The sequence below is a fragment of the Gymnogyps californianus genome, chromosome 2 (assembly GCF_018139145.2).
Source record: "Gymnogyps californianus isolate 813 chromosome 2, ASM1813914v2, whole genome shotgun sequence".
NCBI lineage: Eukaryota > Metazoa > Chordata > Aves > Accipitriformes > Cathartidae > Gymnogyps > Gymnogyps californianus.
The window spans coordinates 148,935,357-148,958,673 of NC_059472.1; the positions used below are offsets into that span (position 1 = coordinate 148,935,357).

Sequence of the window (23,317 nt, forward strand, 5' to 3'; positions counted from 1 at the left end):
CTTTAGTCTCTCCCTCTCCTGTTAAGCAGGAATACTTTTTGCATCCCTTCCCGTTCACTACCTAACTTCCCAATAATATACTAATATCCTTCTGACAATTTTAAAAAGCAGTCATTATTACTGGTGGATAATGAATGTTTTCAAGTGTGGCCTAGTTGCTTGTCCCAGATTTTGGGATAGGCCATCACCTACTTTGCATTTCCATAAAGTTAGCACTGACGATAAATGGACGAACCAAATTCAGATCCTCAACCTAACTCAGCCAAATGGTCTACAAGTAACTAAAAGCTGAGAGTGAGGCAGTGGGAATGCATGCTGTTTTGGAGTCAAATCTAGTTTTTTGTTTTAAGTCACAAGAAACAGTCATGTTTGATTATATGGCATTTCTTAAGAAAGGCATCTTGTACTTCACTAGGAGATAATGTGACATGTTACTAAGTGCTTGTAATTAGTGTGGTTTTGTTAAAATATACAATACAAGTCATTCTTTTGAGTAAACAGTAAATGAAATTAATATTTTACAAAACCACAGCTTTCTTCCAGCTTATATCTTTCAAAAATAAACATGATTGCTTAACAATAAGTTACAAAGAACAAAATACACATTCCTGCTCACCCACGCTTTCCTAGTGCATGTCGTAGACAAGTTTAAGATGCACAAGAAATATAGCCTAGAATCACCATGAAGTCTTCAAAGCCATTCCCTGACAAATTTATGAAAGGAACTTAATGTACGTGAAAATTTGGCTTTTAATAGTTCATTGGAAATTTTTTATTTCATCCTCTGCTGATGTCAGATACTATGATGTCACAACAGCTGCTGGTGGTAATGATTGATACCATACAGAAAAAGCTGTGTTCTGAAGCAAAGGTTAAGCAGTAGGAGAGAAAAACAATTTTTCTTTATGCAAATAATTGCAGTATAGTGTGCTGATATAATTTCTGCCTAGGTCTTGACTCACATGCTAGTATATTGCTTTCATTCTAACATTACACACATAATAGCAATCAAAACCCATTTTTCTACTTTGGTTGTAGATTTACTATAGTATTACAGAATTATTTGTACCTAAACATACACAGCAAGCTACATGTGGTATCTGTATTGCGTGAAGTCTATACTATTATGGGCTTCCACTATAAAAATTGGTTTTGGTAACAAAAAATGAGTACACAAAATGTTATGCAGAAGCCAAGCTGTTTAGAAATACAATTGCTCAAGCTTTTAAGTAAAGCACAACAGCTCTTTAATAACTAGTCCAGAAGCCATCCCACCCTGAAGTTATATTTACCAAGCTGTCTTCAGCAGCCAATTATTTGACTTTGTTTTGGCTATGCAAGGAAAGAAGTGGTCCAAACACATGAAACAGTATTTTTTATGCTTTTTGTATGAAGTTTATAGAAATCTTAGTAGTTAATAAAAATTACAAAGAATAATAAAGTCATGGTTTTATACTCACAGTTTAATTAAGAATTTTATTTCAAAATGTTTTGTGAATTATACAGATAAGAGCTATATGTAACTACTTTTCTGAGAAGCTACATACTTATATTAGTTGAACATTTCCTTCTGAATAGTTGGCGGTGTCAATTTCTTCTGAGAATTTAGGGGGGTGCTTCTTGGAGATGTAGGGATAGAGAAAAAGAAAAGGAGGAAAGAGGCAATATCTGAAAAACAGTCCTTACTCATTTGCAATGTAGATAACTTTGTGCTTCTCAATTACTTCTATGTCATGCTCCAGTTGTTTCATCTGTGATTCCAGCTTTTCTTTATATATCTTCTTGGGTATGGTGTCTATTTCTACTGAAAGACCCTGAAATTCACGATACGCTTCCTCCCAGTTCTTTTTCAGCCCCTAGTGCCATTACATGAAAAGGAAATATATGAGAAAAACTTACTTCATTAAGAATAATATGCACATAAACTACTTAGGGTTTTTTGTTAATATTGCATTTGATAAGTGTCACTGCAATGTTAAAATAATAGATAAATATATGGATAATGTTTAATCATCTTAATTGGACCAAATTAATTAAATGCTTAAAAGTCAAAGTAGTTGCAACAGAAGTAATTTTGACTCATTCTGATACAATATAAGGAATGGTCTTTAAAAAACTCTGTGCCTTGAAGAGAAAAAATTACAGTCTTTAAGAGGCAACAAAACAATAATTAAACTAGCCAATGAGCTACAAAAATGCTAAACTGAAAAAAAGTCTGTCAATGTGACAAACAGTCAGCTCTGTAGCCTACCAGGAACTCAAGGAAGCCTGTACACTTCATTTCCAGTCCTCAGTATCTTCAAGAAAAACTGAAGAAAAGTTTCTTCAAGGAAAATGAAGAGTGACTCTTCCTTATTCTATATAAGAGACTTTCAGTGCTTTCAGTGATCTACAGGTAGGCAACTTTGACTGCTCCACTGTATCTAATGCTAATATTCTCACTGAGGAACTACTAGGATTCATAAAAGCTGCCTCAAAACTCATATGACTCAAATGCCTTCTTTTCTCCGAAATGCAACAGGAATTACCTTACAAACTGCACTATGGAAACCACTTCCCCGTAAACAGCAACCTGGCTACCACAGGTATCACCACGTCACACACAGTGGTGTTACCTACCTTAAGTAATCACAAGAGTACCAGTACTTGGAACTCCAGCCACAATTCAGCAGCAGTTTCAGTTCATCTCACCACCAGCTTCATTTTCCGTAATTGAGACTTTACTAAGACCATGGACACCAAACTGATCCCATAATATTTTAACTTCTATGAACTACTTTGAAAAAAATGCTAAATAATTGCATTCCCTTCATAATCTACATTTACAATAACATCTATAGGCAACTTATTTATCATTTGGACTAAAAAAACTAGCTGTCACTGACCCTATCAACAATAATTTCAATAACTGCTACCTCTCTTGAATGCTGCTATGCAAAGAATTACCTTACTAGATAACATGAACTGTATCTTCCATATATAAAAGCCCAAGACTAAAACCTTGCTTAAAAAAAGCCATGCAATCATCTGAAACTTACTCATAAACCTGGTAATTCAACATCAGAGACAACCTTTTATCCACCAATCTATGCTGAATGGAACCAGACTGTGGCAGAAAGATAACATTTAAAACTTGTCTTTACATCCTCACAATTACTGCAACAATTGCTCTTACTTTCTCTCCTCAAGAGGATAATCAAAATCTACACATCCTATACATGCATATATGAGGATTTAGTAGAGTTTATTCAGTGCATCAGATGTCCTTATGAAAACTATATGGGTGAACTTAATAATCACACCTACTACAAGGAACTCATACAGCAATCAGTAAATAATACAATATGGCTATCAGTGACAAAACACTTTTCCAAAACATTTTTGGGTCTCAGTTCTCTTTCCTTAGAGGAGATCACAAAGTATCTTCAAAAATGAAGAACTGAAGTTACTCTCTTGGCAGCTAAAGTTTTCAACTCTCCTCCATAACTAAAATGGGATTCAACTGACACACTGATTTTATGGCATGTTGTGATTTCCAACCTCATGTCCTTCTTCTCTACTCTTATTAAGCACCTTTTCTCCCAGATTGGCTAATTGATTAACATACTGAAGTTAAATTTAGAGGAGTTATTCTTGATACATGTTTAGCTTTGAAGATTGTTGCTTCTATTTCAGAACTCAAGGACTTTTGTGCTTAAAAACTTGTCTGATTTTGTCCACTGAATTCATTTAACAGAAGAAAATTCCCTGACAATACTGACTAAGAAAAACATACTTTTTAATATGAACTAATATTTTACTGATTCAAAGCAGCATATTTATTGCATAGCAATTCGTGCTTTTTGTGTATTCATATTAAGCATCTTAGTGTGGTCCATAAAGGTTATTCCAACAATCTTCATATACAAATACCTACATAAACTTGAAAACCCTACCTCAACATGTGAAACTTAGAGCAACAAGGCTATTTATTTACTGTCTTGCAATGTTACTTGTCTTTGCAATCCAAGGCTGTAAAGTACTTAAATAAAGCTCCTAGTCTACCAGGCGTCAGGTATAGTTTACAAATATATAGTCATGAAAATAAATACCGTATTTCCAAAACTTTCACAGAAGAGTCATTCATAGCTTCTTTTAAATAATTCTTCTTTGTGTACATTAATAAAAGCTAGTTTGGAAATCACTGAAAACAGTGAATTTTAAAACACATTAGAGCATGCACTCATCACAATTTACTCTATCCCTGTAGAGTGGAGACATCAAAAGCAGATCATGACTCCCTCCATAAAAATCTCCCTCACAGCTCTTCCAACAGCAATGTAATATGCTGACCACTATTGCTATGGGCTAGATCACAGACTGAATATCTAACTCTATATAAGGAATTTAATACATACTGGATCAGTGAGAAATATGTAGTGCATTTATCAACATTCTCTTTTATTCTCATAAAATCCCAACCAAAGTAAGCATAATGGAGAGTTCAAAAAATGTTGGCACAAATTATTTCCCTTTATTTTTTTAAGTTCATGAGGCTTGATTTTGTTCTCAGACATCTATTGCCACGTATTCTTTCAAATCAGATAGTGCACATGTGTTCACTAGCAATGTCAATTATTTTAAAAGACAGGAATTCCCATATGTCTACAGCTGAGCACTGGATAGAAGCCACATACCCTGGGGACACTAATTCCTCCTGACAATATAACTGTATAAGTAATCTGGCCCATGAAAGAGCAAACTTTTTTGAAAAATTTAAAAGAAAAAACTGAGTTAATAAAAACAATCTAAAAACTTTTTAATAAAAAAATATTTCAGTGCACTCTTGTATTTTAAAAATATAGAACATAATTTTAATCAAACTAAATGCAGAATTGTGAGCAGCTGAACTCACATGCCTTTTTGCACATATATTTTTGCTGCATAGTTAACTTGCTGGACCATCAGCTTGTCCCATGCCTTTCCCACCATAAAAATATCTTCACCCTCGCTGTTATGTTCTTTATATTGCTGTCAATGCAATACCCTCACTTCTCTCCCATACTCCTTCCTAGCTTCTACTGCTTGCTGCATAAGCAAGAGACACCATTGTGCTAGCTATTTTGGATCTTGCTGTTTAACCAGTTAATCTTTGCAAATGAGTTAGACACTGTGTTTTCTTTCTAGATATTCTGCTGGCTTTTTTGTGGGAATTTAGCATCTTGGAGATGTCCATCTAGCTGCTAATTTGTTTCACGTGGCTGCTAAGATCAAGTTATTAAGGGACAGACTAATAAACAGATATCACAGTAATGTAAGTCTCATTTTCATAGGAAATTTGGCAAAACCGTGGTCATGGGAAATTCCAGTTCAAGGATGGGATATACTTTTTAAATGTCTCTTTTCTGGTCTACTTCTTTTACGATATTATTTTTCTTTAGAAAATCTTGTGCAATAAAAACTGTATGAAAGACAGTATCCAAAACAGCTTGACAAAATACAATTTTTCCAGTCATAGTTCTACAAATATATTGCAATTTAATTCTGTTTTCTGTTTTTGCCACATTTTAAAGCATGACCTTATGCTTTAGTCAGTGAGGTCACAATGTGAAGATAGAAACTGCCAATAAAAGTGGCAATGTTATGCATCAGAAAAAAAAAAAAAGGCAATTTGTATTTTTCCATGATTCACAAGTAGAGAGTCAGAACTGTCACTAAATCCGTATAGGTGATTTTCTGCATTCCTTTGAAGTTTCACTGAAATTCCAAGTCATTAAGGGGGATAGGAATCTAACAGAATTGAAGTACTTGTAAAACTGGACTAAACTGTAGCTAGATCAGCTCCCTTCAATTCAGTTTACAACTGTTCTACAGCTCCATCTAGTGAAAAAGTAGCTAACTCATTTGCCTCACTTAAAAAATATAGTATACTTTTATTATTTATATGGACTTACATTACCTTATTTAATCTTTTGTACATGTTACTAATTACACTAAATCAAAATACGCACCTGCAGAAGACTTCTCCTTTCTTCTTCAGATACCCGTTTCATGGCTCTTTTCTTGAGATGCTCCAAGATACTGGCTTCATATTGTTTCTGAGCTCTCTTCATTTCTTCATTTCTCCGTGTTACATATTTTGGTGTAACACCATAATCCTATAAGGGTAAGGAACAAGTTTCTTACATGTGCTTTTAAGAAGGAAACAAAGCCATACCTGTCATCCATAGTATATTACATTTGCAAAGACAGCTTGAAATGGAATTTTGTGCCACCGAGCAATAAAATCTTAAATCACTGTGTTCTTAGAAGTATCAAATGTGATTGTCTTTGTAGCCTGAGCAAAACGTATATACAATTCCCTTCAATTTCTTTTTGCAACCTTGGAAGACAACAGAATCCAGAAACCAAAACATCTATTTATAAGAACTGATGGTTGAGTGAGGAGTTTGAAACCTGTTAATGACAGCAAGCTATTTTACATTTTTATATGGTGTCAGATTCTACGTTCTGAAACACATTCCTTAGATACTTTCTTTGAAAGGTCTTCCTGTATCCTGATTTTTGCTGAACATTGCATATCACAGAAGAGAGTGAATAGTGTTAACACATACACAAAAATTGGACTAGTTAGGAATGATAAACTATCCCATACTGGACGTGGCAGACTTGTGTTTCTGGGAGGAAAAATAATTTCTGAATATCCCAGATGTAATTGGGGGAACACATCTATTTTGCCTTATCCTTTGTAAAATGAAGCCTATCTAGCTCTGCCAGAAGGTACCAGATTCTACCTTCTTTCTACCAAATGCTAAATGATTCACAAATCTTTTAGTGTTAGGTAGCACTATGACTAGCATTGTTTATATATATGTTTAGCCATGCAAAGGTACTGCAAGGACTGCAGGTTCACTTTTTTGCATCTTCTCTGTCATGAGTTATGTCATATGTCATGTCTCTTTTTGCATAATGCTCTGTCATGAGTTACCTGTTTAGATAAGCCAGACTCCTGATACATCTTGTTTTCCTGAGTAGTGGAATGGACTGTTCGTGTGCTTGGAGGAGATTGTCCTTAAAGGCATTCCAGCTCTCTCAAGCTCCTTTGCTTTTCAGAGCTGTCTCCCACAGGGTCCTACCTGCTAGTTCCCTGAATAAGCTGATGTTTGCTCTCCTGAAGTACAGGGTCTGTACAGTACCACCTGCCTCCCCGAGGAGGGGGGGATCATGGCTTGTGCAACCAAGACTACTATTGATTGTCACACCTCTGACCAGTTCTTTCTCATTTGTAAGTAGCAGAACCAGAAGAGCATGACCACCGGCTGGCTCATCCACCATCTGTGTTAAGAAGCTGTTGCTGACATGCTCCAGGAACCTTTTTGGATTGCTTTCATCCCATTGTGTTGTCCTTTCAGCAGATATCAAGGAGGGTGAAGTCTTCCATAAGAAGCTGCACTGTGATCTGAAGATTTCCTCCAGTTGCTTCAAGAGATTTCATCCAGTTCCTCACCTCACTGGGTGGTCCATAACAAACACACTTTTGACACTTACTGGCCTTTCCTCTGATTCTGACCCACAAGCTCAACCAGCCTGTTGCCAATTCCATAGAAGAGCTCCATATATTTGAATAGCTCCTTCATCCAAAGGGCAACCCCTCCTCTTCTTCCCCGCCTGTCTTTCCCAAAGAGCCAGCATTCATTCATCACAGAAATCCCATTTGTCTCCTCATTAGATACTCCCTGGGTTCCCAATGCAACACATATGCTATTGCTTTAGCAGCATCATTCTGCTAGTTTTTTGCTGACAGCATAAGCAAATGAATACAGAGCAAAGGCGAGGCACAACACTAGTGCCAGTGATTTCTCCTTGATGAATTTGAAAGGTCTACCACAAACAGCAGTGGTATCTAAACATCTCAAAAAGAATCATAAACATTTCATAGGAGAATGCAACAGAGAACCTAAAATAGGCATTGCTACTAGTATTTCCACTATAATTTAATAAAACTTACCTTTTTTTTAGTATATTTTGGAACAAGTCCTGAAGTTTCAAGCAGATATTTATCTCCCTGTCTTCTATCAACATAAATAGGTTGAGGCTTTTTAGGCAATCCCGTGATAGCAGCAACTGCATTTGTATTTATAAAATTCTTTTTACTCTGAATTCCCATAACTGGGTGATCTGTCCTCCGTGGCACTGATAATGCAGGCAATTTCTTACTATCCTGTTCTTTTTTTCCTATGAATTGAACATGTAAACATTCTCAGCAATAACCATGAAGAGCTTTGCAATTTAATATTACATTTTTCAAAAGGGAAAAATTATGTACAAAATTACATAAAAATAGAAACCAACTGTATCTTCAATGAAAGAATTGACTGGGCATATACTATGATGAAAATGAGTATGCTTGTTTGGCATAACAGAAGTTTCATAACCTAGGAAATACTATGGTGTTTTAGATGGGTTTTCCTTATTATATGCCACTCATTTCCTCTTAACTGCAGTAGTACGGGACTTCTTTCAAATGTAATTAAAACTACTTTTACAGGAGATGCTCATTGTCAGGGCTCCTATGCATTAATGGCGCTGCCTAGTCTCACCTGGGGCATCCACCCCACACCCTTGGGCTCAGGAACCCCATTTCAGCTCAGCTCTGTGCTGTCAGTGCCTGGCTGAGCTGTCTCAGCCACGGCTGCCCCTAGTCCTATTCCTGAAGAGCTATGTGGAATCAGTGGATGGACCTGGTCCATTACCCCATCTTGCCTGATGGTCACTAGGCCATTGATAGGACACATTTTCATCACCACCTGACTCTGCCTGCCTGCCTCTGGTGTGGTGGGACTGCACTCTGTTGGTGAGGTCATTGCCCAGCCTGCCTTGTGGTTGCCCTCAATTTCTGGCTCGCCTCCCCTTAGGGAAAAGCCTTGCTCTTGCTGCTCCCTAACACTTGTAAACAACTTCTCACAATCCTTTCTCCAGAGAATATAGGAACTCTTCCTTTTAAGTGTAATCTTTTCTCCACTGGCAACAGAAAGCCAGTGGTCTCCTGAGTAGTCTCACTTCAGATGAGTGATGAAAGACAATTCATTTCCCACCATATTTCCCACTAGATATAACTCTAACTCACAGTCATTATCAGAGATAATGATTTGATTCAGGTGGTCTGAGTTCATGTTCTTTGGCAGAAAATAAGTGTAACGTCACAAGTGACAGAGCTCATTCCTACAACAGCTGGTTTCCTGATACCGACCCTGCGAACCAGTGCTGTCCTGGGTTTTGTTTTTACAACCTGATAGCTTGCCATAACTTAGTACTGTAGGACACACAGACCTAAATCTCTGTTTCTCTTAGGATGTCTTTTTGGAAACAAGATCTCTGAAGCTTCTCAGTGAGCACTGGTTCACCCTTATCTGCAGTACGCTGGCGCACACTTGCTGTTTTGGGAGCCCCCACTTCTTCTGGAGCCAGCAACTGAGCTTGGTTAAAATGAATGCCAGAGTCCAGTAATACAACAAGATTCAGCTGAAGGTTAGGAAACACACCTTTTGTAAGGAAGTGGTGAGTAATCAGACTGTAAAAGAATGACACTATCCCAGGCTTCAGGGAAAAAAATTCAATCTTTCTGTTCTGTCCTTGCAATCTATTTTTTAACTAGTTGGATCAAACCCAGTTTTGAAGGCGGCACAGATACTGCAAACACAATGCCATAATCCCATTTAGACAACTGATAACTGGTTAAATTCCAAGTGATGAAAGTGCCATGCTTTAAAAGAGGTGATTAAGCAGTGTAACTTCTCTGAGGTAGGTATGAAATTCCATCCAACAAAGGTACAAGAACTTTCTGAGTTAATGACACAGTTCCTTCTCAAGATCTGTTAGGATCTAATCATGGCAGTGAAATTACTAGTCTGGATCGACGCTATGATGTGTCATAGTCGTTTTGAGGCTCTGGTACATTGACTCCAAATGCAAACACCAAAGCACATATTGCTATTATGAAGCCCTGAATCAACAAGTTGAAATATTATGAGCTGTTTGTCTGAGAAAAATGAGTCAGAGTGCTGTATCTCAATATATAGCATATCTGAAGTAGATAACACTAATTTTATAATACAAATACGTAAAAGAGATCTTATGGACTGCTCCAAATTATTGGTGAATCAACCTTCTTTCCTATGCCCATCTAAAACGCTAGTGTGGTAATTTAACAAGGTCTTGAGCTTGGAAGCATTCATGATCAGATGTCATGAAGTATTACATTCCAGTATACTGAACGCTGTTCAGATTTCCTGAAAAAGTGAAGGCTTTATTCAAAAATGACCCAGGATGCCTACAGGACTTCTGGGACCAAAGCTTACCTTAAGGTTCTAATAATCCATATTGCCTGAGGCATTAAGCCTCCAAAGCCTCCTGGGACAGCCCGTATTTTCAGTGCTAAAGCCATCTGTGTGTGCCACGCAAATTCGGGTGCTGGACTCCTACATTCTCTTAGACAGCTTTTTTTTTTTTACTGTATGTTAAGCTCTTCTACTTTTCCAGGCTAAAAACAATTTCAAGCTGAAACTTTATAACTCAATTACAAGTTCTGACAGCAATGTACTTAGAACTCCAGCAGCACTAAGAAGGTCACTCCACCCTTGCAGAACCGGCCATAAGGCTGAACTCTCAACTCCTTATACCCAGAATTATGGTTTGTGCCCAAAGACAGGATGCATTTTGCAACAAAATATTCCAATTTTCTTATTTCTGTGACATGCAGTTCTCCAGAAAATTCTATGCTTTGAACACTGCCAGCCAATTTAATGCTACGGGATTAAGAGCTGACAATGAGTGGTGAAGAGTAAAAGCTGTATGTTGCTTATAACATCAAGAAAGGCACACATACTTTTCCCATATCTCTTCAAGCATTAAAAACAATTAGTTCACTTTTAATACCCCCATTCATATTATTTACTTTAATATTAATGATCACTTGCAGAAAAGAATGACATACAAATCTAAACTATATAATTACAAGTTGAAATATCAGCAGGATAAAACATACCATCAACCCATCTTCAACATCTGAATAGCTGCAGCCAAAAGAGACATAATTTTTCTTTATATTTCAGCTGGTTTTGTACCACATGATAGTAAATACTTGCTGTATTTTCTAATCACATATATAATCTCCTTGTTGCTTGTTTCAGTATTTTACATAATAAATAAGAATAATTTTTGTAAAAGAGAGAAATAATTTTGGTATCATAGATACTATAAAAGGAACAATGGAAACTGCCCCAGCATACAAAAATGATTTTAAATTTTTTAAAAATTTGATTCTCCATAACTAACCGTTACTTTCAACATTAATATTATCAATTTTAAAATTAAAAAAATACATTACATTTCATATATTTCATGTCTACACTTACTTGCTGGTAGGTTGGGTTCCTTTGAATGTTTCTGCAGAAAATTTTTTGGAGATGGCACTGGAACTTTTGCTGGTCCCATAGTTTTCCACTGAGCTTTATTTTTCTCTGCTTCACGTTTCACGGATGGTCTAAATGTGGATACATACCTTAGACATTAAAAAATAGCCATAAAGAAGTTAAAGGTCAGAAAATTATTAGAAATGCTTCTTCAAAGAATATACATTTTTGCAGTAGTTCATGCCAAAAGCCTAAACTATTTTGTTTTGTACACTCTTCCAAATAAAGGCCATCGTTCATACAACCTCCATACTAAGGCTAAGCCCAGCACTGCACTGACAAGTGATTTTTCTGATTCTGAAGTTGGCTTGCTTCTTCCTTCTTCTCTTGTGTCTCCAAGGTCAGTATTATCACACTTTGGGAAATGGTTCCTGTATGCACTGTTCATATAAATACTGAACACAGACATTTTGAAACTCAACAAAACCTAAATTTTTTAAATAAACTGCTTTGAGTATTGTTTGCGTGAATTCATTATTTTTATGAGGTTGTGCATTACACGCTTTGGTCTTTATTTTTTAATTAACTCCATTTTGAGAAGTTTTTTTAATGTGGCTATTTGTTTTCTTCAAAAATGCATCCAAAATATGCAGCTGTTGTGCATCTACACGAAAATAGTAATCATGACCCTATTTTGCTAATTTTCTATATTTGAAAGTTTGTAGTATGAGAAAGATGCAAATGCCACTGTTATCTCGGCCATTTCAGAAGCTGCAGTTGCAGTACATTGTAGGGCCTTACACAGCAACCAAACACATCTAAGGAAAAGCTCAGTTGGCTTCAAAGAAGATGAGATCTGTATTGATAATGAGAACATTCACTGCTTCGTTCTATGGGATGAAACATATTTTAGAGGTATGTAAAACCTCGTGCTTCAGAAAACATGTCAAACGTAGTCGAGAGTTGGACAGAATGTCCTTGATCATCAGTTCATCTTATTACTGTCCACTGTATTATTGTCTCAATGTTCCTGTTGAACCATCTGTTACAGACTATTATAAGAGATTAGATGAGATGGATGACTGCTCCGAAACAGCACAGCAAACTGTATATTTCTTATATTACACAGATCCGAACTATGATCCTGAACTATTGTAATCAGTGGTGGTTTTGGCACTAACTGAAACGTCTTATGTGAAAATCAGTAAGGGCTCAGACAGGCAAAGCTGTATGCACACGGTACGCACACACTGGTGTTTTGGTGTAATGTTGCATATGGCACTGTAACTTCTGCTTTCATCAAAAGTATGCAAACATGTTCTCCAAAAGAAGCCAAATGCTGATCATTAGCTGATTAGCAGCATCTTGCCTCTATCTGAAGGACTGAGCTGTCACTGATGATTTCCTGAGGGAGCAGAACTCCCTGCTCCTGAAGCTAAGGCTACCTCATTGTACCTTTTAAAATCTGTCCATCTTTAGGAAACATCATATTAATTTATGGTAGACAAAAGCTGATGAACAGTTGTGCTCTTCTTTCACAGAAAAAACGTAAATGTATGAAAAAACTATACCATGTTTTCAGGTAAGGAAAAAAGAACAAAAAAGATTACATTAATGCAACCTATTTTATGGATATACTGAAATAGTATGAAAGAAATGATGTAATGCTGGGCCAGTGAATGGGAATCATAGTAGCAACACTGATAAAAGCTTTTGTATGTGAGCTGCAAATGTCCGATACATGTATTTGTACTTGATCATAACATTAGAACATGTAAGAGGACTTCATTAAAAATGTAGAGTTATTTTGTCTTCTGGAGATTTGGTCTCTAAAATCAGAAAGAGGATTATGTACGTAAGATTATATATAATTCCAGAAATACCCCTAATTATAAGGAATGAGGTTTTATTTATTTTTTCTGTTAAATTCATGGCAAACAGCTATAGACACAGGCACAAACCCACCACATTGATAAATAATTGCGTTCCTCACCATTTGCAAGGAGTAGCATTGTAGCCACACAGTAGAGAAAGGTAGTGACTTTATGAGGAGTTTGACCTAGTAGGGTTCACGCAGTCTTGGAATGAGAAAGTGAATGAGAAGGTATTGAGTGTATTACATATTGGCATAAGGTAAAGACGTCTTTTGTGGACAGCTATAGGCATTCCTTTGGATAAACAGATGTGGCAGTTGTATCTTTTCAGGCCAAGAAACTGGCTAAATGCTGTCATACACCAATATCGTAGGGTTAGAGAGGGTTGCAAGGAAGAAAACATGGTTATGCGGGGCTTCAGAATCTTAATCCATTCATCATTTGGCAAGGGGAAAAACGACAATAAATTTGTAAGAAGACAGTTACTATTCCTTAGGTATCATCTTGGGACATCAAAGTTGGGGAAAATGAGGATGCTTGCTGTGGTTTCCTGAGTAGTACCTGGCCAGTTGAGAGTGAAACATACATGATTTCATTTGAAAAAAAAGACCCTAGATTTTGTATGCATTAGTTAAAACTGGTCAGATCATGTTATTAACCAGGTTCGACACTGTTGTTACCAGCTGGATATTTGGTACATTGCGAACCAAAGCAGGAAGTGGGATGACAACAGAAGTCAATGAGATCAGAAGGGGATTTAGTCAGATTGCATCCAACCTAAGGAATCCCTTGCCTAAACTGAACCTGATGGTCATGGAGTATCCAAATCCCTGAATGGTATTAGAACAGGAATGGATTTAGTGTGCTGCGTGACTTGCCATACCGTCAGTTCACTTTCCTCTATCTGCCAAAAGTATCTTTCATTCACATTGGAAACAAAAAAAGATGTATGATCTATTTTTACATGGAAAAGGTTCAGAACTAGGAATCTCACAAATCTGAACCCTTTTACCTGAAAAGGGATAACTATCTTTGTTCTAATGAGTGTTGCTGATATTTCTACTCATTTTAAAGCTATTATGATCTACATTAACCTTTCACTGAAAATGCTAACTGTAACAGCTTTCTTTCATATAAATAGGGACTTGAAAAAACATCTGTTTTCATAATTATCAAATAAGAAGTTTACAAAAACTCTCAAAGGAATTAATACTAGGGGGGCAAAAGGCCTTTTTTTATGTTTTTAAGGTAAGGGGTGAGAAAGAGAAGCAAAAGAAACAATGTCAGAAGAGACACCTGACACATGAAAAGAATGGAAGTGTGGCACTGAGACAAATTTAAAAAAAAAACCCAACTTTTTAGCTGCTCACTGAAAAATTGTTAAAGTGCAAATAACACAGGTGTCATGTAATTCCTCTGAGTGGAAAGAGTGCTTTGTAAACTCTTTGTCAATGAACAAGACAGCATTGAAGATACCAAACTGAATCATCAGCTCATGGAGGAGGCTACAAACCCTCAGATGTTAGTGACTCATTAGGAGGAGCGATAACTACGCAAAAACTAGATTTATTTTTTTTTAATACCTGTTCCCCGTAAGATGTATTGCCTTGCCAGAACCAGTCACCGTGTCTGCAAGTGGCACTGTCACACCCACATACCTGGGAGGTTTGACAGGCTTCTCCTCCAGGCGCGGCAGGAGGTTATAGATGCTCTCCTGGGCACACTGCGTCGTCATCCTCCGGCCGAGGGACCCCGGACACGGCGAAGCACCCACCTCGCTGAGCGGCCCTGGACACGGGGAAGGGCCCACCTCGCTGAGCGGCCCTGGACACGGGGAAGGGCCCACCTCGCTGAGGGGGCCTCGCGTTTCCTCCCTCCTCGCAGCTCCCTCCTGCCCACTTCAGCGAACGGCTCCCTCCCGCCGCGGAGCCCCTCGCTCGCTCGCCCGCCCGCCCCCTCAGGCCGCCGCCGCCGCCGAGGCAGGGGCGGGCCGGCACACTGTTGTCTCCGCAGTTACTAGGGGAACCCGTTGCTAGGTAACAGCGCCATGAGGGGGCGGAACCTACGCCATCACGCCTCCGGCGGAAGGCAGCTGTCCGCAGGCGCAGGCGCTCCAAGCAACGCCCGGAGCCGCGCAGGCGCACTTCGCGGAGGTGAAGCCGTGCAGGGCCGAATCAGGGCGCGCCGGGAGGCTTGACTGCGCGTGCGTCGCGGCTGCGGGCGGAGTCGCGAGGAGGCGGGGCGGGCAGGTGGCTGCGCGTGCGCGGTGGGGGGGCGGGGCGCGGCGCGGCGCGGCGCGGGTGAGGCTGGGGGCGCGTGGGGCGCGCGCCGTACCTGTGGCAGCTGTCCCCGCCCCCGCCGGTACGTGTGCGCGCGCGCCGCGCTGCGGGCGCCTGAGGGCGAGGGGAGCCGCGCCGAGCCGAGCCGAGCCGCGGGGACGGGGCCGGGGCAAGGCAGCGCAGCGGCGCCGCCGCCGCTCCCGACGGGAGGTGGGAGCCCGGGAGCCCGGGTCTGCTCTGGCCGGGTGGGCGGGCGCGACTGACCCGGCTCTGTGGTGTCGCGTTTCCCCGGTGCGGTGCGGTGCGGCGCGGCCCGGCCCGGCCCGGCCCCCCCACGCCTCCTCCCAGCCGCGCTTTGACACCTTCGGGGCGTCGAAACGGTGAGGCGGGAACCTTTGCAGGATCTTGGTCTGTGGGATGATCACGAGAAGGTTGAAGTTGAATGGTTTACTTTGGGATTTATTTTTTTCTCTCTGCACGAAAGCTCTGAGAAAAGTCAAATGAAAGTTGTCCTGTGTTAACAATTTTGAAATATGATAATTATGAGTCTTGACCTACCTTGAGGTCTTTGACAGCTGCAAACTGCCACTGACTTGTTTGGTTACTGAATTTTAAACCTATGTTACCTTGTTGCAAACTTTGTGTCTATACCAGTAACAAAGCCCAGTTTTCACTAGAACTCTTGTCATTGGTAACAGGTGTTAAAATTGTGGATAGTTGCTAATGATATGTAGGTGCTGTCAACATCCAAGTGAAGGGTCAAGTTGTATTGTCAAAATTTAAAATTTCATTGAAGGTATGGGTGTAAGCTCTGGTTCAAAACCCCCCCACCCTTTTGGCATGGGGTTTATATCTAAAGTTGGATGGCTTGGTGTTCTAACTGGACTGGTAAACTCTACTAGCGATAAAGTCTAATTTGAGCTGCTTTTACAGTAAAGTTTTGCCAATTGAACAAAAAATGATTTCAAGGAAACAAGTTGCTTTCAATGGTTGAAAGCTTCTGTGTACATGTACTTTATGTGGGTGCAAAATTGGATTACACTGGAATAGGTTGAACTGAGTAGCTGAATAAAGGAATTCCCTGCAAATTTTTGCACCAGATTAACTAAATTGATTTCAAACAATACCTATGGCCTAGATGCATAAAGCAGTCTATATGTTACATCCAGCAGCTGTATAGTGCATACCAAGTGACTGCACCTCAAAGTGAATCTGTAGTGCAACTAGATATGGTAGGCAGGCCACTATGCTTGGTGTGGTTTGTACTCGCTTAGTTCACACATAATGCTTGAAGTGATTCTTACATTCAAGAAATAAAATCACTAAAATATTGTCTCTAAATTTTTTTAAATCCTGAATATAACTTATTTACATCTGGAAGTTTAATACAAAGATCTCTTTCTGGCCCTATAGTGAATACATACATACAGAGCTAGAGTGCATTATTATTGCAGTACAGCTTTATAATGATACTGAATATTACAACTACTCTTCGCAGATTGTTTTTTATTTTTAATAACTATTACAAAAAACTTATATTGCATCTAGACAGGATGATTCCCTTATACTTTACAAGGATTGAGAAAAAACGATACAGTATGACATGCCCATCTTTACTCTGATCTATGCCTTGTAATTACAGCATGTTCATCATGTCACAGCACTGGGTGCAAACACAGAGACTTACTGTTTGCAAGCTCATCTCTCTACGCAGAAATCAGCAAATGCAAAGATTTAAATTATTAGAAGTACTTTGACTTTGTAACGTATGCTAATAGTTTGTTAAAGAAAGTAGAGTGTAAAAGACAGATTGAGGAACACAGAGCACTATCCAGAGCAAGGAGCATCTGGAAGCGAAGATGCTTTGTTTTTGTGGTTTGCTCTGACAAAACTTGAGCTTCTGTGTCATTTTTGAAGTTTGTGACCTGTGTCTCTGGAGTCATTTGATGTTATGCACTCATGGGGAACAGCAGGGTCTTTAAAGGACTGGTGTGACAACTGTAAACATGCATTAATCATGAGTAGGTATGTGGAAGATGATGCAGTTCCCATTGGGTACTCACCTGCCTTCTACTGCAATTCCAGACCACCTTCTGCTCTTCATGGTCATAGAAGGCTGTTGGACTGGAGAGCGTCTAGAGAAAAGGCACTGAACAATTGAAGGATTTGGAAACTTAGTCTACAGTGAATTCCTTTAATTGTTCTATTTAGTCTGTCTTGATTAATGTGGGGAAACACTTTCTCATTAAATTTTTTTTCACTGGTAAAAGTAGCTGGTATATAAACTAAAATGCTTTAATAAACATTGCAAAGCAAATGCTGGGGTGCTAGCAGCTAGATTGAGTCTTTAAAATGTAGTTATTGGAAGCTGCTGATTGCCATTTTGGTTACATGTTACAGTGCCAGGAGAAAAAAAAAGTACAACTTGTAGCTTAGTCAACCATCTCTTTGTTTTGCATACTGTAGCGACTAAAAGTAATAATTTTTAAAAATGCTGATTTTATATATATTGCAAATACATATTTTTACTTTATATATATTATTTTTTTAGAATTGCTGAGCAAGCACCGAGTTGGATTTTTACATCTAAAATTTCATTAATTAATTTCCTAAAAGGAAGTTTGGTGTTGCTTTTCTTTAAGCATTTTTCATCATGAACAATGAAAAATTAACAATAACAGTGATACTTGTTTGCCTACCTGAAATGAAAAATGACTCTGTAGGGATCTGCTGTGCAAATTTGTGCTGATTTCTTCCCCCCCAACTTTATGGAGATTTTGAGAGTCCTTCCCCCTTTGCCCTAAGCATCAGACCCAAATCTGCTACAATTCATGCTGATACTGGTGTTGATTTCTCTAAGCAAACAAAATACAATATTGAGAGCTTCTTGTTTGATCTTTGTTGGAGATCCAACTTTCCTAGTGACTGTTTTTTGGGGTTTTTTTTTTGGCGGTAGCATGTCTTCATGATGTGTTCTTTCTCTCTCTCTCTCTCTCTCTCACTTTATACAAACTACACTCAATACAATTCCATTATAGGAGTTCTTCACAAATCACTTGCTTGGTTTGCCATCCCTTCAGAAGAGACTTGGATGCAGCTCTTCCAGCCTTGCTGTTGCACAAGTCTGTGAGTTTTCTGTGTATTTAAGTGGGTCTTGCATTTGGTTTTTTAGAAAGAAAGTATAAGAAATCAAAGGTGTCTTGGGAGATGGGACAAATGCATATTTTGTTAACATTTTGATTACAAGAAGGTAATTCAGTTAATCTTCATTATTTGTAAATTTGTACTTAAAAGTAAGTCTACTAGAGGGAAAACTAATTGGTTTTGAATTCCTATAAACAATATTATTTGCAAATAGTATTGTAGTGTTAGGTTTGGATGTCTTTGTTTATCCTGAGGACATGGACTATTTGAAGTTGGATTTGTCAGTGGAAGTGAGCTGGAACTATGCAGGAGAGGGGAATGAGTCTTATTCTGAAAAATACCTCCATGGCACTGATGAAGTCATAACTGGATTTATGTTTGAATTCTTCTTGTTCTGAATTTCATATCCTTTAGGTTTTTTTCCTAGATGTTTGCTGAAGGACTAATTACTGTTTTTTTCTTTTTGAAGCAGTTAAGTGGATTGTCAAGTTGGCTTGGGGAAAAAAAAAAAACCAAAACAACCCAGCAGAAGAAGATGTTTCACGTTGTTCAGTATCAGCCTTTAAGACTAATAACCCAAAACAGTCTTTCTAGCATGTGTTTAAAACTGATGCTTTCAAGACCTGTTGCATTTGCACAGATATGGAAGTCATGGTTCTCAAGCCATTCTCTTGTTGGAAACAAAAATATTATCCTGATGGGACCTCCGGGTGCTGGGAAAACAACGATTGGGAGAATAGTAGGTCAGAAACTAGATTGCCCTGTCATAGACATAGATGACCATGTCCTTGAAACAACCTGGAATATGAGTGTGTCAGAAAAACTGCAGGATGTTGGTAATGAGCAATTTTTAGAGGAGGAAGGAAAAGCCCTGTTGAAGTTTTCAGCATCTGGAAGTGTCATTTCCCTTACTGGGTCCAATCCAATGCATGCTGCTGGCATGCAGCATATGAAGAAAACTGGAATAGTTGTATATCTGGATGTGCCCACAACAGTCATTATGAGCAGGCTGAAATCAATGAAAGTGGATCGCATCATGGGCCAGTCTCCTGGTATTTCTCTCAAGGACATACTTCAGTTTAGGAAGCAGTTCTACAAAAGGTGGTATGACATCCGTGTTCTTTGTGGAGGGGATATTGCAGCAGAGGTTGTAGCAGAAAAGGTACTTGATGCTGTGAAGAGATACCAAAACTCGGAACTGGAAACTTTCATTTCAACTAGGTCTAGTAGGTCTGGAAGGACTATGGAAAAAGACTCTCATAAGTATTTCAGTGATGTTGTTACTGAGGGCTTAGCCCCTGATGGAGGACTCTTTGTTCCTGAGAGAGGACTTCCAAAATTCACTGCTGGAGAATGGCAAAGTCTAATAGAAGCAACTTACATTGAAAGAGCCCAGGTGATACTAGAAAGATGCATACATCCTGCTGATGTTCCTGCTTCTAAGCTGGCAGAAATTATTGGAACTGCTTACGGAGAAAACTTTACTTGTTCTAAAATTGCCCCAGTTAGGCATCTGGCAGGCAATCAGTTTCTCCTTGAGTTATTTCATGGACCAACAGCATCATTTAAAGATTTTGCATTACAGATGGTGCCACATATATTTGCGTACTGCATTCCCAGAAGCTGCAATTACTTGGTTCTGGTAGCTACTTCTGGTGACACAGGGAGTGCTGTCCTAGATGGCTTTAGTCGTCTCCATGACACTGACAAACAGAGAATTGCTGTGATGAATTTTTTTCCTGAGGATGGAGTAAGCCCAATTCAAAAATCACAGATGATTGGCTGTCAGAAAGAAAATGCCTGGTCAGTAGGTGTCAAATCTGATTTTGATTTTTGCCAGTCAGCTATAAAGCAAATCTTTACTAATTCTGATTATACTGGCTTTCTTACAGTAGAATATGGAACAGCTTTAGCCACAGCAAACTCCATAAACTGGGCACGACTGCTTCCTCAGATAGTTTATCATGCCTCTGCATACCTCGATCTTGTTCATCAAAATATTATTCCTTTTGGAAGCCCTGTGGATGTTTGCATTCCTACAGGAAACTTTGGCAACATATTAGCTGCTTTGTATGCTAAAATGATGGGAATTCCTATTAGAAAATGTATTTGTGCTTCCAATGGAAACAATGTTTTGACTGACTTCATAAGAACAGGTGTTTATGATTTGAGGGGAAGAAAATTAATTCCCACTTTTTCACCAGCAGTAGATATTTTGAAGTCCTCCAATCTTGAGCGATACTTGCACCTGATTGCTAATGAGGATGGACAACTGGTGACACAATTATATAACCAGCTGGAAAATCAGGGCTACTTCCAGCTACGAAAAGATCTACTTGAAAAGCTTCAGCAGGACTTGCTGGCTGGCTGGTGCTCTGAGGAGGACTGTCTAGCTGCCATTCACTCTGTATACAGTACTACAGGATATATTTTGGATACACACACAGCTGTTGCTAAAGTAGTTGCAGATCGATTACAAGATAGAACTTGCCCAATTATTATTTCATCTACAGCTCATTATTCTAAGTTTGCACCTGCTATCTTAAGGGCCTTGAGGATTGCAGAAATAAACCAGAATCCATTAAGTCAGCTTCACTTGCTGAGTTCTTACAGCCCTCTGCCTCCAGTCCACTGGGGCCTATTAGAGACCCTGAAAAAGAAGGGGAATGAGGATCGCCAGGTCTGTGCTGCTGATATGAGTATGCTGATGTCCCATATAGAAAACTTAATTCAAAATCATTTTACGAAAGTTTTCTGAGCAACTGATCAGATGTCCACTGCGTCAATTGCGATACCTTCTTAACAAGCTGCATGTTCTAATACAGTCATGATTCCTCTGGCCTGTGTGCAGTCCACAGCGTAACGTCCGCAGTTTTGCATTCAATTGTCAAGTTTTCAACAGTATTTGTAACACATGTGAGATTTCTAGTAGTGGTGAAAGGTTGTGAATTGAAAGTATAAAAGACTAGAATACTTTTTTGCAGGTCATGCATAGCAGAGGCGCCAGTACTGCCGGCTTTCCTTGGCAGTGCTGTCTCCTTCACAAGCCTGAAGCGTTCTCCATGGAAGGAGGAAGATAATGAAGTCTGACCTTTCTGAAACTAATAGCTCTTGTTTTGTTGCAAGAATGATGTGATCATTTGGTCAGTGGGTGATTAGTTAAACTTTAACTCACTTCACTTAGGGCACCGAAACATACTAAGATATTGTAATGATGTTCGTATGTTACTAATGAGGGTTGATTTCACTACAAAGATTGACATATACTTGTATTGTTAATCCTTGAACCATTCAATTTGGTGGTATGTTGCCTTCTTGTATAATGTTTTTAATGTATTGTGAGGCCAGCGTTTATGTAAAAAAATCTGGTCACTTTGTTTTTCACACTTCTTTTCCTCCCAGGTATTGTCCTGTGTAAAATAGAATCCTTCATTCAATACTTTTAATATTTTTTGAAATGTGACTCTTCCTCCAGTGTGTTGTGGTCTCTTTCCTAGATCTTTCTATTTGAACTTTCAGCTTTAGAATCCTTTTTTAATGCTATAGAAGAATTTGCTAGTAGTAGCAGCAGTCTCCTTAAATAAGAACCAGACTTCACCATTTATTTACACTTATTTCTTGTATTCTAAGTTTTTAGAATATAAGTTTTATCTTTGAGGTCATATAGCTTTCTTGTTCTAATTACTTCCATTTTCATATTTTTCTTAAATTAATTTCCTTGACATTCTATTCTATTCATGCTTTGCATGAATTAGTATAAGAAAGAAGCTTCCCAAAGTGCTTGGCATCTCATCAAGGAAAGTAAAGGATGAACTCTAGTGTCTGGAAAGTGATAGTATCAGAGCTGTTCATTGTGTAACCTAAAATAGATCTTTTTTAGCAATCTGGTTTTGCTAATGACAGGCTCTTTATTGGTTTTTTGCATCAGAAAAAAAATAGAGCAGGTTGCCCTAGGAGATCATGTGGTTATGGACAAACGTATTCTGCTAACTGTAGATTATATTTGGCAAGGACATAAAATATAACTACATTTCACACGAAGAGAAATGGTAAAATGATGTATTGGCAAGTTTTGAATGGCATGCAATTACAGGTAAAGAGCTAAGAGTCATCAGATGTGAGGACGTATAGCTATGGGAGGTTGTGTTTCCCACCAAGATTCAAATAGGGAAAGTATTGGCAAGAGAGGTGGTAATTGATAACATTTTTTGCCTCTTTTAGAGGCAACATCTAGATGTCAGGACTCATTTTGGGGCTTTGAACTGTTGCCATATCCACCAGCTTCCTCTGTGTGTCTGCTTGTACTTTTTGCCACATTAAAGGTGAAGAAGACACCATCTAGCAAACTATTTTAAAGAACTGTCATTTCTTCCAGTGTAAGGTGAAAGACCCAAGCGTGATGTGCATTTGTCACAGTGAATACATTATACAATACCATTAAATGTAGCTGATAACAAAGGTGTGACACAATAGCTTTCTAGATTCTGCCATTCTCAAATGCCTTTTTAGGACCTTTCTAGTTCTTTTCTCTGCTCAATCCTTGTTCACTATTTCTGCAGTAACTTTGGAAAATAATTTTTTATTTTCACAGAATCATAGAACAGCCCGGGTTGGAAGGGACCTCAAAACA

At 38.7% G+C, this 23,317-nt stretch overlaps 2 protein-coding genes across 4 annotated transcripts; one reads left to right on the top strand and one right to left on the bottom strand.

Annotated features, from left to right (window-relative positions):
- Nucleotides 1-1,451: 1,451 nt before the first annotated feature.
- Nucleotides 1,452-15,203, bottom strand: ENKUR (enkurin, TRPC channel interacting protein). 2 transcript variants are annotated; one of them, XM_050891510.1, is made up of 6 exons: nt 14,923-15,203; nt 11,388-11,539; nt 10,250-10,255; nt 7,988-8,205; nt 5,991-6,137; nt 1,452-1,856 (listed from the first exon to the last, which is right to left on the bottom strand). In XM_050891510.1, the coding sequence occupies exons 1-6, from the start codon at nt 14,997-14,999 to the stop codon at nt 1,683-1,685; spliced, it is 774 nt and encodes a 257-aa protein (XP_050747467.1). In that variant the 5' UTR covers nt 15,000-15,203; the 3' UTR covers nt 1,452-1,682. The 2 variants fall into 2 exon arrangements, with proteins under 2 accessions (XP_050747467.1, XP_050747466.1); XM_050891509.1 differs by lacking the exon at nt 10,250-10,255 and having other exon boundaries at nt 7,988-8,214; nt 11,394-11,539.
- Nucleotides 15,204-15,817: 614 nt separating this feature from the next.
- On the top strand, nt 15,818-22,163 carry THNSL1 (threonine synthase like 1). 2 transcript variants are annotated; one of them, XM_050891506.1, is made up of 3 exons: nt 15,818-15,923; nt 18,582-18,669; nt 19,157-22,163. In XM_050891506.1, the coding sequence occupies exon 3, from the start codon at nt 19,223-19,225 to the stop codon at nt 21,443-21,445; it is 2,223 nt and encodes a 740-aa protein (XP_050747463.1). In that variant the 5' UTR covers nt 15,818-15,923; nt 18,582-18,669; nt 19,157-19,222; the 3' UTR covers nt 21,446-22,163. The 2 variants fall into 2 exon arrangements, with proteins under 2 accessions (XP_050747463.1, XP_050747464.1); XM_050891507.1 differs by having other exon boundaries at nt 19,160-22,163.
- The last annotated feature ends 1,154 nt before the right edge of the window (nt 22,164-23,317 follow it).

Bases quoted from the DNA above. Each gene is read 5' to 3' on its own strand.
- ENKUR (XM_050891510.1), bottom strand. From the start codon at position 14,999: ATGACGACGCAGTGTGCCCAGGAGAGCATCTATAACCTCCTGCCGCGC. The intron at 11,540-14,922 runs GTATGTGGGTGT...TTAATGTCTAAG, and splicing joins AAGCCTGTCAAACCTCCCAG to GTATGTATCCACATTTAGAC. The intron at 1,857-5,990 runs GTGCGTATTTTG...TAATGGCACTAG, and splicing joins AAAGGAGAAGTCTTCTGCAG to GGGCTGAAAAAGAACTGGGA.
- THNSL1 (XM_050891506.1), top strand. From the start codon at position 19,223: ATGTTTCACGTTGTTCAGTATCAGCCTTTAAGACTAATAACCCAAAAC.